General features: G+C 42.2%; 1 protein-coding gene across 2 annotated transcripts; it reads left to right on the top strand.

Moving 5' to 3' along the window:
* Positions 1-974: 974 nt before the first annotated feature.
* LOC127663288 (uncharacterized) lies at positions 975-3,209 on the top strand. Of its 2 annotated transcripts, XM_052154809.1 has the most exons (3): positions 975-1,290; positions 1,413-1,786; positions 2,122-3,209. In XM_052154809.1, the coding sequence occupies exons 2-3, from the start codon at positions 1,500-1,502 to the stop codon at positions 2,567-2,569; spliced, it is 735 nt and encodes a 244-aa protein (XP_052010769.1). In that variant the 5' UTR covers positions 975-1,290; positions 1,413-1,499; the 3' UTR covers positions 2,570-3,209. The 2 variants fall into 2 exon arrangements, with proteins under 2 accessions (XP_052010769.1, XP_052010760.1); XM_052154800.1 differs by having other exon boundaries at positions 975-1,786.
* Positions 3,210-15,119: the final 11,910 nt, after the last annotated feature.

The raw sequence follows: 15,119 nt of genomic DNA, 5'->3' as shown, positions 1-15,119 counted from the left end.
CGATGTATTACCAGTATACAACACTTGCGTCGAGTGATGTCTGCAAACAGTGCCTGTTTTGTTAATGTTTTTGACCATCACTGCTGTAATTGACTGCAAAAAGAAAATGTTCCCAAACAGGAGATTTGTTGTATAAAGCTGCATTCACACTGCCAGCTACTGCCAGTGGCTGGTGGTTAGGTCGCTAGTGGTGTGTATGGAGAGTCTAAACAACACTGTTTCTTTACAATTATTATTATTATTATTATTATTAAAATATTAGGATCACGTGAGCTCTACCATCTTCTCTCGTATTGGCTTAATTTGCATAAAGTTAAACATTTCTCAACTTTGTCGCGTCGCTGGACCCACCCACATCCGGTTGCCAATGGTCGCCATAGCTCGTGTTGCCGGAAGTCACCAGCTCTCATTGAAAATGAGTGAGATGAGGTAGTTTTGTCGCTGCGTGTCGCTGGCAGTGTGAACGCAGCTTAACTCATAGGGCTTCTCTATCAGTGGCTTGTTTTCTCCGCTTGCCATTTCCATCACGTTGTTCGCAAAACTTGTATTCATTTTATGAGGACAATCTTTCACGGCAACAGTCGTTATCAGTGTTCTAATCTAGACATCTGATCTGCCAATCAGACTAAAGTCTTGCTTAAAATGGCCCCGCCCCTTTTGGGGCGATTTCAGTCAGGTTGAAAATCGCCCCAGAAGTCTCTCATAGACTCTCATGTAAAAAAACGTTTTTCAAATATCAGAGCTTTCAATACAATCTCTATGGGTTCCGGGAGGGCTTGCAATTACGCGCTTTCATCATACGTAACATAACCATGAGCGTAACTAAGAAAAGAGCGGGTAGCAGCATCAATCAATTCTCCACCAACCCTGGTATTTTTCTTGGACTGGTCAACTTTGTGGCACAGTTAGATGAGGTGTTTGATGAGCATCTTAAAAATGCTAAAGTTTTCAAGGGCACATCAAAGACCATTCAAAACGAGCTACTGGAGCGTATGCTAGCAGTCGTGAGGGAACATATTGTGGAGGAGGTAGCCATCCAAGCCACCCACGGACGTTTCTACACAGACACAGCAGGTGCTTGTACTGAGGTACATCGATAGCAACCATAAAGTGCAGGAACGCTTTTTTGAGATTCTTCCCATCTCGGAATCAACCTCAATCTCAATTGCCAGTGTGCTTTTGGAGAGACTGAACGGTATTTTTGCCGACGACAAAAAAGTTAAACTCATTGCGCAAGCTTACGATGGAGCCGGTGTGATGAGGGGAGAGAAGGCTGGAGTGCAGCAAAAGGTGCGTGAGCATTTTAAGAATGCCCATTATGTGCATTGCTATGCGCATCAGCTGAATTTGATCATGCAGTAAGCTACTTCTCGCATCAAAAAAGTTAATATTTTCTTTTCCTATCTGAGCAGGATTGCAACTTTTTTTTCCCGGTCACCCAAACGGACCAGCATTCTTGACCAGACTGTTGCACTAAGACTGCCCAGAACTTCATCCACATGGTGGAACTTCAACAGCAGAGTCGTGAACACTGTCTACGAGAATCGAGATGTTTTGAAGCCATCAGGACGGGTTCATTGGGTTCATTTGACCAGCCCACCGTGAGAGAGGCATCTGGCTACGTGAGGATGCTACATGATGAAGATTTCATTTTTTTCCTGTGGCTTTTTCACAAAATCATGCACCACGTCGATACTCTGTATCAGAAGCTCCAGAAGAAGGACATCGATGCTGTCTTCATCAAACGTGCCCTCGACAGCTTTACAAACAGTGTGCAGGCCATAAGGTAAGATTAAACAATATTCTATCATTCTCAAAGCAGAGCTTTGTCATTTGAAAATGTATGCATGAAAGGAGACTGCATTTGTGTTAGAAATTACATTATTCTCATTATATATGGCCAGTGGTGTAATCTAACTTACTTTATATACTGTGCTGAACATCCAGTCTAGGTGAGACACAAAGGCTAACTTAAACACTAAAAACTTAATGCATCCCTGCCCATTTTAAGTGGAACTGAAATCTTTGTACTATACGTGGATCAATTGCATATACCTGTGCATCACATAGACTACAGTACTGTACATAGCCTAACAAACACATTGGTCTGTTTGCCTTCAGGGACTGCTCTCAACAGCAGTTGCAAGTAGCAACAGGAGCCAAAAGACCCAGAATGGCTTTGAGAGAAGAGGAGAAGCAGAGGCTGTCTGAAGATGTCTGCTACACCATCCTGGATCACACCAAAGCAAGGTTCTCTTTCACTGGCCACCTTGTGAGTGCTACCTTACTGCTAGCAGATATGTTTGAAAGGTACTGCCATTCATTTCCTGATGAGGCTCTGAATGCCACTGTGAATGCATACACCATGCTGAACAAGGCAAAACTCAAGACAGAACTCTCTCTGATCTATGAGAATCCTGAATTCAAGGGCTGCTGTGGTGCACTGGCACTGTACCAGGTTCTCATGATCTACAACCACCAGGAGACATTCTCTGAGACATTGACTCTGTTGAACATCCTCATAACTACTCCCATGACAACAGCTGTGAGGCTGAGAGATGTTTCTTAACTTTGACACGAGTTAAGACATTCCTGCGAAATTCAATGGGCCAGGAACGTCTGAATGCACGCCATGCTTTCCATGGAGAGGGAACTCGTCCTCAACATGCCTGATTTCAATGAGAAAGTAATTGACCGCTTTGCTGCATTGAAAGAGAGAAGAGCACAGTTTCAGTACAAATAATGTAGCCTCTCTCTCTCTCTCTCTCTCTCTCTCTCTGTCTGTCTCTTTAACACACACACACCAAATCAGTTCACAGTTGATGTTGTTTTAAATAGTTATTTTTCATTCATTCAAAAAAAAGTTAAAGAAAATCTGTTCATTTTTACAAATCTATACAAATGGCCAGAATATGGTTGTTCATATTTACAAAGCCAAATAGCTGTGTTTACCTTTCTAGAAATTATTTTCAAATGCTGTTTTCAGGCAAAATGTCTATCACTGTTCATGTACATTTTCACAAATCTATTCAAGAGGGCAGAAGTTACATTGCTTTTATTAAGTAGCAATTTGGTGATATCCTACATTCCAAAAAATGTAGTTCTAACGATCCACTTCTCTCAACAATTTGTCTACTTGTATTTTAAGCTGATATTTTATTTGTTTATGGAAATGCAGATTGTTTATGCAGTGTTGAGGAATGTGAAAGAACACCCTTGATTATTTGTACTGTGATAACTTAGATTGCTTTTGTAAGCCAATACTTTTGAGATCAGTCAATAAATGCTTCTGGTATTGACTTATATGCTGCCCCCGTCTTTATGTTGTTGCTGAACATATCTTTTTAAAAATGTGTCCTGTTTAGCTATTTTACATCACACAACATTGGATTAATGTAAATAATGAATAAGTGGAATAATTAATTGTGGAGCCATGTCATTTTTGCTTATGAAGGCTCCTGGATGCTAATTTCTTACATAGCTTTCCACCTGTAACTTATGTAGCTAGAGGGGAAATCTGTACCCAAAATTGCCCCCCCCCTGAGAATTTTTTCAGGAGCCGCCAATGGTATTGAACGTACATTTTTGCTCAACAAACACAATAAAACCAGCCATTTAAACTTCAAGTTGGGTTTATCTTTCCCCTACATGGGAAAAATTTAATCAGTTCTTTTTGCTTATTTATAGTGAATCAAGTCCCTTGTTTTCCAGGATGCTTGTTTCTCTTGTGAGATCTGGCAACACTACAACTTGTATATCACCCATCCTTAGCTCATAGTTCAAGCATTTCAAAAATAACATTATTAACTGTACTTTTATTTTATTCTAAGCAGTTACCATTTGGAGTGCTGGAACCAAAACAAAAAAATACAGTTTAGAACGAGGCAAATTTAGAAACATTTTGTTTTTAATTGACAGGTAGTTCACACGCGAGAGCCAATTCAATAAAGATCATTGAATAAAGACATAAATTTGGGTCTGTTCCTCACACACAGCTATCATATGTCTTCTGAAGGTCTTGGATTGTAGAGTACGAACAGAATATATATAGCTTGATATTTCAGAATGTTCCAGTTCAAGTGCCAACTATTCCATTAAACACTTTGGACAACTATATGACCAAACATGTCTTGGGCTTTTTTGCTCATGCTTACCTAAGAATGTCTCTAACATGGGTTAATGAGTAATATTATGAACTATTTATGTTTGCCAGGAGACATACGATTCCAGAGAAGTTATTTCTTTCATCATAAAAGCCAAATATACAGATTCAGTACAGATTTTGGAAAAAACTTTTTATGAGAGCTTGACCTGATCCCTTATGCAGGAGCTTCACCAGCATTCCAAACTTAATTCAGTTCCTCCATGAGGGACCCTTGCTATCTCTTTAGCAATAAATTCACCTGCTATCTTGGCATTCATATTTATATGACTCTAAAATCTGTTTCATGTACTGAAAGTGTAGGATAAAATTCATTGCAGAAAATACAGAGGTTGTAAGCTGCTCTCTTCACTATAAATCATTCATTTGTGGCTCATGAGAAAAAGTAGTAATAGTCAGTCTGTTTAAAGGGATAGCTCCCCAAAATGTTGAAATTCCATCATGATTTAATCACCATCATGTTATTCCAAACCCTATTACTTTCTTTTCTCAGAGGAACACAAAAGGAGATATTAGGCAGAATGTTAGTCTCAGACACCATTCACTTTCTTGTAAAAAACCTTTACCCGTCTACTAAAAGTAGATTAGAAAGTAAGCAGTAATGCGGGGGGATGAACTTTGCTTGTTGGGAATGGAGTTGGAGATCACAGGGAGTTTGCATGGAGAATGAACGCTGAGTATAGCAGGAATATGAACTAGTCTTGGAAGGTCTAGAATTTTTGAGTCGATGGAGAGAGTTAAGCTTCTTATTGTAGTAGGCAAGCGAGTCTTTAGTTTCCTCGAGGTGATAAGGATGAAGTGGCGGGGTGAGTACTTAAAGTGATGAGTTGATGAGAGATGGATTGGGAACAGTTGTGGGTAATTAATACTCAGGGGAGAGAGAGCGGAGGATGGAGTGAAAGAGGGAGTCCGGTGTGGATGTGATATTACCGCCTCCTCCATGGGCAGCTCCAGAGGCCCAGAACTCCCGAAGTCGAGGCCTGCCCAACCACGTGGGGCAGGACATTGGGGATGGTCTGTGTGGAAACTGGTTAGTAGGGCCGTGTCCAAGATTTCATCTAGAGCCACCCATGATCTTTCTTCTGGGCCATACCCCTCCCAGTTGTCGAGGTATTCTAGATGATCTCTTTGACATCGAGAGTCCAGGATCTCACATATGGCGTAAGCTGGGCCGTAATCGAGGAGCAGTGGTGGAGGGGGCTCCACAACCCCACTGGACCCATGGGAAGAGGAAGACTGAGATAACGGGATACATGAAAGTTAGGTGAGATACAAAAATGTGAGGGGAGTTGAAGTCAGTATGTGACTGGTTTTATCTGATGTGAAATAGTGAAGGGATCTATGAATCGGGGACTTGGCTTAACTTCGACCAAGAAAGAAAGATCTGGATTGGGGTATATGAGGATTGGTGTGGAAGTGAAAGCATCCTTGAGCCGCTGGAAGGCTGTGGAGTGCGGGCGGAGACCAAGACAGGAGTTTGGGGTTGGAACGGAGGAGTGATGTGAGTGGTGCGGCGATAGTGTTGTGATTCCAGATGAATCGGTGGTAGAAGTTAGCGTATCCGAGGAAGCATTGGAGTTCCTTAATCGTGGTCGGAGGTGGCCAAGACTGGACTGCAAGAACCTTCCCTTGGTCCACCTCCACTCCCTCTAGACCGAGGTTGTAACTCTGGAAATGGACAGAGGGCTGATGGAACGTACACTTCTCTGATTTGAGGAACAAACGTGTTCGGGGAGCTTCCGTAAGACCTGCATGACATGACGAATGTGTTCAGGGAGGCTTTGGGAGAAGATGAGGATATCGTCAATATGTATGATAACAAAGCATTGGAGAAATTCTCTTAAGATCTTGTACATGTAACTTTGGAAATGGAGGGGGCGTTGGCCAGGCCATACAGAATCACTAGATATTCACAGTGCCCCATGGGTATGACAAAGTCGATCTTCCACTCCCCCATCCGTATCCAAAACAGATTTTATGCACTGCGCCGGTCCAGTTTGATGAACAGTGTTGCTTCTCTAAGCAATTCCAGGGTGGCCGGAACAAAGGGAAGGGGATAGCGGTACTTAACGGAGACACTGTTGATGGCCCGGTAGTCAATGCATTGTCTTAAACCCCCATCCTTCTTGGCCACGAAGAAGAAGCTGGAAGCAGCAGGGGAAGTGGATGGATATATGTACCCTTGGGACAGGGCTTCCTCGACGTACTCCTCCATGGCTTTCTGCTCGGGTAGTGACAGAGGGTAAATTCTTCCCCTGGGCAGTGGGGCACTGGAGCAGGTCAATGGCACAGTCCCAAGGTCGGTGAGGAGTAAGTTGAGTGGCTAGCTGAGGGCTGAAGACATCCTGGAACTCTGAGTAAGCCGGGGAAATGCTAATCTGACATTTTTTTAGGCAACTCTCCACAGATTTTGCCAAGAATTGGACAGGCGTAGGGCCTTTGGAGGGTACAGTATTCCTCGGCTGCCGGCGGGGAAGGATAACACAATCTTGAAAGCAGTTTGGTCCCCAGGACAGTACATCTCCTGACGTCCACGATGACACTGGGGAATGCTGAACCAGCCAAGGACGGCCGAGGATTATGTCTGAAGTTGCTCCTGTCCAATACCAGGAAGGAGATGGACTGTAGTGGGTCGCACCCACGCGCACGTTAATAAGAGATGTTTGATGAGAAAAACAAATCCATTGCCCAAGGGTTCGCCAATGATGGAGTGGATTGGGTACGCATCGGGGCAAGAGGTCAGATGGAGGTGGCGCGGCCTGCAGAGAGTCCGTGAGATGAAGTTGTCCACAGCACCGGAGTCGAGGAGGGCGGAAACTGTGAAGGAGAAGATTGCAGACGTGGTGCTCAAGGGTGAATAGATGGCATGTGAGATCACCATGAGTCTTGGAGGGCGGATAGGGCATTGGGTGATATGATGGCCAGCAGCGTCACAGTAGAGGCAGAGGTGGGAGCGAATGCAGCATTGTAGGATGGAAGGTACTGGACTGGGTTGAGTGTGGTTCTTTCTAAGTACAGTCAACCAAGCAGGACTTCATCCAATTGGCCACAGGAATGGAGAGTTGGATAAAACGTTCCTGTTAGCAGAGAGCTGAAGCTGGAGAGCTGGTTCCAGTCCCTGACTATAGATGGTAAGGAGAGCTGGTTCATTCCATCCGCTGGCAGCCGCCGGAACTGTAAGTTGTAATTGAAGACATGTCGTCTGCCTTGGCGGAGTTGATAAAGCTGTTCATGAACCTGAGACTCCCCAATTGGGCATCCGAAAACCTCCTTGAAATTTGGATCGTTCCATGGTGAAGCTACATGGCTGCATCTCCTAGACAAAGAACATAAAAAAAGGAACCCGCTGCAGTCCTCCGCCGATCTGATGAACTGTTGATTCACCAATGAGTTGATGGTATTTTTCAAAGGTGCTCTGAACCCACTGGGTTCATGTTTTACAGTCAAGTCTTCTGTAACGTAGCACACAGACACAGATGACAGGTTAACCCAGATGTGGGAGCTTTATTGAACACACAGATTAGAAATTAAGCAGTAATGCGGGGAGATGAACTTTGCTTGTTGAGAACGGAGTTGGAGATCACAGGGAGTTTGCACGGAGAATGAGTGCTGAGTATAGCAGGAAGATGAAGAAGTCTTGGAAGGTCTAGGATTTGGGAATCAATGGAGAGTATAGGTCTGCAAGCCCGTCGGGTCCCGACGGAGCCCGACACGCTGAGTCAATTCGGGTCGGGCTCGGGCCAATTTATTTTTTAATAGATAGGGCTCGGGTCGGACTCGGGCTCCTTTAACTTCTCTCCTTTCATTGTGCCCATAATCGCGCACTAAAATAATACAAGTAATATATAGCCTATAATTATAAATAATATAATATATTATAATACTATAATTAATATTATAAATATTATACATAGCCTATATGCATGTACATATGCGTTTTCAGCACAGCAGGGAGGACACTGGAGGAGAGGAGAACAGCTCTGAAGCCTTCAACGTTGGATGCGATTCTTTTTCTTCACAACACCGCCAATAAACAGTGACAGTTCAGCCTTTGCACAGTTCAACGATTTATTATTTATTTTTTACGTTAGACAGTTGGCGAAGAGTTCTTTGAAACATTGTTCTCCAGTTTCTGTAAAGTTTCTTCACATCAAAGAAAGGTAGGCCGCACATCTTTATTTACGTATTTGCTGCTGGATCACATAGCTTAGCTATTATCTACTGCATGCTTATACTTTTCTGTAATGGATAGTCGGTAATAATATTTGTGTGCATGATTGCCGGTGGCACTGTAACTTTATATTTGAGGCCTATAATAACTTTACCTATTAGCATGTGTGTTTGCGTGTATTAGAGAGAGTGTGCATTAAGATTTACACACGCACACACACACACACACACACACACACACAAACAAACACCACTGAAAGTAGGCCAATATACACTGTTAATTTTTTTTATTTTATTTATTTATAAAAAAAAAAATGACACACTTGTTCAATACAGAATTTGTTCTACTCTGTTATTTTCCATGCTCATATAAATGCTTTGGCAATACAATGTACAATTTGTCATGCCAATAAAGCTCATTTGAATTGAATTGAATTGAATTGCATTAGAGAGAGCGCGCGTCAGAGAGCTTAAATATTGGTGTCAGAGAGAGCGCGTGTCAGAGAGCTTAAATATTGGCGTCGGGCTCAGGCTGAATAATTGCATTTGTTTTCGGGCTGGGGTCGGGCTAAGGCTTGAACACTACGGGCCAGGGCTGGGCTAGGGCTGGAGTTTTTGGCCCGTGCAGGGCTCTAATGGAGAGGGTTAAGCATCTCGTTGGATGCAGTTCCCTGTTCAACCACTAGGGGTAAAACGAAAGGTTGTGAAAGTTGCACACTATCGTCCTCTAGAGATGGAAATAACTGGTCGCACTCTGGCAAAAATAGTCAGAGTTATTCCATCTCGTATAGGCGGCAGGATTTATGCTTTTAAGAAAGATGCCTCATAGGGTTGTTTACATTACATCTACCTCAGGTTTCAATGCTTTCCCAGGGATGGTGAAACAAAAAAGTGGTTTATGATAATCTGCTGTATGAATGAAATCACACATATGTGTCAGGGAGGCACTGTCTATGAAAGCACTGTAGCTATCTGATGTGGTTCTTGACACGTCTCTCAGGTAAAATGTATGGACCATGAAGAATTTTAGGAGCTGCACATTGTTCAAGTTATTCTTTGAGGAATAAATGAATGTGTTTTATTTGATGGTACATTTGCAGCATGTTTATTTCCTGTTTGCAGGGATGGATTACTGACCGGGCCAATGGTGCAGGTGCCCAGGGGCCCTTGACTGGCCGGGGAGGCCCTGGGCTTTAAGGTTGTATTATCCAGTTTGGCAATCCCCCCGCTCGAAAACCCATCAACAATGAAATCAGAACACCTTCACAGGCCTTATTAATGGCACCTCTGCCCACTGTTTTTATTTCGTTTTTTTATTGTGACCTCTACTCCATGTATCCTGTATTTTGTGTGCGTAATTGACACTGTTAGTTGCCTTATGTTTTGTATTTTAAAGATGGTTGTGTATAACTTGATTTCGGCCTAAATGCGCTTCTCAATTTAATGCTTGTTAATGTTAGATACATTTTAAATTATATTTGAAGATTTAGCTGGCCTTCAGCACTGTCATTGTTAAAATGCCTGCTTAGATAAGCATGTTCTTTAGTTGTTTCAGATATGCATTTGTTGGGATTGTGGTACATGTAGATAGTAGCCTCATGCACTGTTTAGATTAGTTTACCTAAATGTATTGCCTGTGAGTCTCTTTAATGTAACATTTGCAGATGCTATTTCCCTGAGGTGTATTTGTCTTTCCCTTTAGAAACCACACACTCACAAACTCCCTTAAATACATGCTTGGATGTACAATAAATATTCTGAAACCTGACAAGACTGGATCTGTTCTCACTGACAATCTCACTGGCTTCAAGCCAGCTGCCTACTCACTCCTGACCTCTCTCCTTTTTATTTAACGTGCAGTTCTTCAGAGTTTACTGTATGGGGCTACAGTTTGGTACACTAGTTTATCAGCAGCTTAAAGCAAAACTAAACAGATTTCTTAATGTATGCTCAACTTGTGGGAGCACCAGTTCTTCATGTTTCAAAATAAACATTATATGAGAGTATTAAGACCAGGACAACATATTATCTCTGACAGATGATTTGTACAGTGAATATCAACTACTACACTTAGGAAGAAGGTTTAGAATACCAAAATACAGAAGCTAACAGTTCAAATGCTCTCAAAATCAGATTTCTCAATAAGAAAGGTTTGCCTGTATAATGTAACATATATTGCCTTTCCCCCTACTATTATGGTACATGTATTTGTGACTTGTGGCTGTGACTGATGCAGTGTTGGTGTATTGGTGTCACGAACACCGGTGAGGGCACCTCCTCCCCCGGCCTTCGGAGATCGCACTCGCCCGAATATTGACTGCTCAGACTGCATTTCCCATAACCCACATACCTAGGTCTGATTGTTCCGCAGCTGTTCCTCGTTATCTCTGCCTATTTAACCGTGCCTGTGTATTTCTCCATTGCGAAGTCTTGTTTGCCCCGGCGACATCACCAAGCGTATTTACTCTGTTTATTCCTTGATTCCCTGTGTATCAACCTAGCCTGTTTTCCTAGTCTACGATAGCTCTGCCGCCAGCCTTGTTTACTCCGTGCCTGTTTACTTACTACGATTGTTTGCTGCCAGTCCTGACCCATTGCCTGTCCTTGTTTACGTTCCTCGCTATCTTCTACACTCTGTTTGCCCGTGCCTGACCCTGCCTGTACGACCTGAATTGCCTCTGTCTAAATAAACCGCAAATGGTTCCTAACCAGCCTGACTCTTCATTACAATTGGGTAAACTATGTATGTATTTATATGATGGTGAGGACCGTCTACAGCTGCCGCAAATTACATTTCTGAGAAATCCGACAATAAAAAATCAATCAATCAACCACCCGTGTGCTGTCATGCAAGTAGGCTATCGTCTACAAAGAAAATAACTTACGATCAAAAACATTTATAAATGTAAACCTAATAATTATGAGCATAAACAAAAATCGTGGGAACAGGGGAGTGGGACCGCGGGCTGGGTGGCCTATGGTGGATCTGATCTGACAGGGGCCGTGACTAGATGAGGTGCTCACAGAAATGCTATTCCATAATATCATCTCATGTACATTTCGTATCCTACTCCAATGTTAATAATATGTTAGCTACATCATGAAGACGTACCTGTGCTTTCTGTGTATAGAGGTCTTGCAGATGAGCAAACAATTGGAAGACTATTTTACAAATCTAAACAAGTCTACAAATCTAATCAAATAGACGTCTGATGTACGTGTGCTTTCAGGGATCTCCATGTGAAACAGAAAATAGCCTTAAGCTCCGATGTTTGAAATATTCTTCGTATTTCTAAAAATGTTTATAAGCAGATCATCTGTGGGGACCTTGTAATCTAAAACTGTTGTGCTGGATTTAGTATAATTTAGCAGCTCAGAGAGAGATGGAATAAACACCCCTTGCTTTGATGCATGATGTCAGAAATACACTATCGATTACAGTAAAGACTGCATCTTTATCATCTTTTTATACTTTGTACAAGTGTCCAGAGCACACATTCAGCTATCTTCTATGTAAGAAACAGGACGAATATGAAAAGATGCCGACGGTGTGTGACTTGCCGTCTGCTCCCTGGTGTGTCACTAAGTTTGTCAATTTTAATGTGTCTTTTGTTCTTTTTTATCCAAGTTGTCTCACCGCTAATAATATATGATCGTCAAACGCTGTTGGATCTCCGGGTTTTTGCGGATGAGACGCCTAAACAAGTTCAGAGAGGCCAACAATACTCTCCTCCTCCCTTCCTGGCATCTCTACTTGCATGTATGCGTTGCCCTCTGTGCTTTCTACCTGGGAAGAGACGCCACAAAAGACGGGGAAGACGGGGAGGTGCTGCCGTTAAGCTTAAACTCCTGGTGTTATCTAACAAAGTGGTCCATCCTTGTTTGTTTTTTCCTACTGCTGATGTGGATTATAAACGTTTCGTCACCTGGCATTCCTCAGATCCTGCACGTTCTTGGAATATATCCATTGTTCTGCCTACCTTTGATCAGCGGCCCCGGCACCGCTCGCCTCATCTCCGCCGTGGCGGTGTGTGTGCGTGCCTACTCCGCCCGCTGTGCCGGACCTCAGTCGATTGATGTCCAGGTGCGGGTAAGGATGGCTTTGATCAATGTGAGATCAATAAAAAATCAAATAAAACCTTTATTCTCAATTACTTCTTCACATCACGTGCCTTAGAGTTCCTATTTGTCACTGAAACGTGGCTTACTACTGGGGATTTGAGCCCTTTTTCGGAACTACTACCTGCTAACCAGTGGCGGCTGCTGGTCTTTCAAAGAGGGGAAGCTCATTTTCGGCCTACATTATAAACTTATTTACCCTATTTTTTGCACTAAATCAATCTTAGGTGTTGATCTGCCCTGCTGTTTAATTCGAATTTTTTCCTCGTAAGGAAGACTTTCAAATGGCTTCGGCAAAATCAGGTCGACAATATTAGCACCGTCTGCCATCGTGCGCAGTTTCACCCGTACGACGCTAGCCTAGCCTACTGTATGAATGAACGAACGAACGAACGAACGAACGAACGAACGAACGCTCTAAAACAAAATATATTAAACTTGGTAAAACTGAAACAAGGAATGTGGTGTATAATTGTGTGAAATGTATTATGCAAATTGACTAGCAATTTCGCCAAACAAATATAAAGAAATAGGTTGCAGCAGTTTGTCTTTCGACTACACTTGAGAAATCCGCGATGGGACTGAGCGCGAAATAGCTTCAGTGACTTCTTATAGTACAGATTCGCTGTCAATCAAAAGGAGATGCAGTCTTTCGACAGATCCTCCAATCATCACGCGGAAGCCCGGAGTCCGGGCCAGCCCACTCCTCATTCACCCCCAGAGACGCTGAGCGTCCGTGGGCGGGACATAATCGCAGCATTTATCCAATGACCGTCTATTTTCGGAGCACTGAAAAAACTGTTCAGAGCAGCCCCATTGAAGTCAATGGACGCTCGGCTTCAACAGGGAAATGCACTGACGATACGGGAATGTATGAGAAGTAAATCGAGTCAGCCGACCTGCTATATGTAATGTAGCTGATTCTGAACGAACTCGTCTTCGAGATGAACGTGTTCTAACGCATTTTTAGTCAATAAATTGTTTACACAATAGTACATATTTGACCATTATTTTTTTAACATTATAGGGGAAGCTGAGCTTCCCTTGCAGTCTTAAAGAAATCCCCACTGCTGCTAACTGCAAATTTTTCAATTCCCCAAGAGCTGCGAGACGGGGTGGAGGGCTGGCCTCTATTTTCAAAGACAACTTCTCGTGTCGGCTTTTAACCATGGATGCATATAACAGTTTTGAGTTACAACTCCTGGTTCTGGGCTCTGTCAATCCCATGGTGATTGCGCTGGTATATCAACCCCCGAAACTTCACAAAGACTTTCTCACTGAATTTTCTGAATTTTTAAGTGGCATTTTGCCTAAGTTTGATTGGTTTTTAATTCTTAGGGATTTTAATGTGCATGTGTGTTGCCCATCCAACCCTCTGATGAAAGATTTAATTAGGCTTATTGACTCCTTTGATTTGTTGACCCTATTATGACCCTACTCATACACAGGGTCATACTCTTGATCTCGTGTTGGCTCATGATTTCTCTGTGTTGGACATTGAGTTGGGTGATTACAGCTTCTCAGATCATAAATCTGTATTATTTACTGTTCCTGTGTCATCTCCTGTTGTCAAATCCTACAAACCCGCCTGCTTAACACGGAGACTGTCCTCTTTCACCACTGCTACTTTTTCTTCAACGTTCAAGGAGTCTTCTCAATCCTTGCTCTCATTTCCAAATGATCAAATGCAGAAAGAGCTTTAAAAAAGCTCTCATTTCCAAAAGAGCAAAGATCTTCTGGGTTGTTTTAATGATGTCTGCACTAACATTTTGGATTCGGTAGCTCCTCTAAGGCCTAAACTCCATAAATCTAAGTCTATGCCTTGGTTATATGATACCACTCGCACACTTAGACAATCTTGTTGAAGGGTTGAAAGAAGATGGAAGAAAGATAAGCTCCAGATCTCATATGAAATGCTAAAGGACTCCCTATTTCACTATCAGAAAGCAGACAGATTGTCCAAGTTTATGTACTTATCTGATCTTATTGATAAAAATTGTCACAGACCTAGAACTCTTTTTAACACTATAAATGCTGCTGTTAATCCGCTTTTCTGTAATTATCCTTCTGAGTCTACTGATATGTGTGAAAGCTTCTGTAAATTCTTTGTTGATAAAATAAGCAAAATTAGACAAAATGTTAGTCCAACATACTATGATCCTGCTGTGTGTTAAAACTTTATTGGTATTTTTAGTAATTTCAATGTGGTTTCGTTTTTACAGGAGACTGTTCTACAAATTAAGCCTACAGGGTCTTCATGAGATGTCATCCCCCCACGTTTTCTTAAACAAGTTTTTGATGTGGTTGGGCCCACTCTTCTAGTTTTTATCAATAGGAGCCTGGAATCAGTAATGTAACCTTGTGGTTTGAAACATGCTACTGTTCAACCCCTTTTTAAAAATCAGAATCTGGATCCTACAATTTTATCTAATTTTAGGCCCATCTCAAATATTTCAATTTTATCCAAAATGCTGGAGAATGTGGTTCTTCAACAATTGCAGAGATTCTTGGTTGACAACAAGTTCTTTGATAGATTTCTATGATTTCAATCAGGTTTTAGAAAGCTTAATTCGACTGAGATGGCACTTGTAAAGGTTTTAAATGACTTAATAGCTATTGACTTTGGTGACTCGGTTGTCCTGGTTCTTTTAGATTTAAGTGCTGCATT

The sequence above is a fragment of the Xyrauchen texanus genome, chromosome 2, assembly GCF_025860055.1.
Source record: "Xyrauchen texanus isolate HMW12.3.18 chromosome 2, RBS_HiC_50CHRs, whole genome shotgun sequence".
NCBI lineage: Eukaryota > Metazoa > Chordata > Actinopteri > Cypriniformes > Catostomidae > Xyrauchen > Xyrauchen texanus.
Note: the sequence above shows the minus strand (reverse complement) of the source record. Positions and strands in the feature narration are given on the sequence as shown.

What these genes read in the sequence shown, in the direction of transcription:
- LOC127663288 (XM_052154809.1), top strand. Translation starts at nt 1,500, where the DNA reads ATGGTGGAACTTCAACAGCAGAGTCGTGAACACTGTCTACGAGAATCG. An exon ending in AACAGTGTGCAGGCCATAAG is followed by an intron (nt 1,787 to 2,121) that starts GTAAGATTAAAC and finishes GTTTGCCTTCAG; the next exon opens with GGACTGCTCTCAACAGCAGT.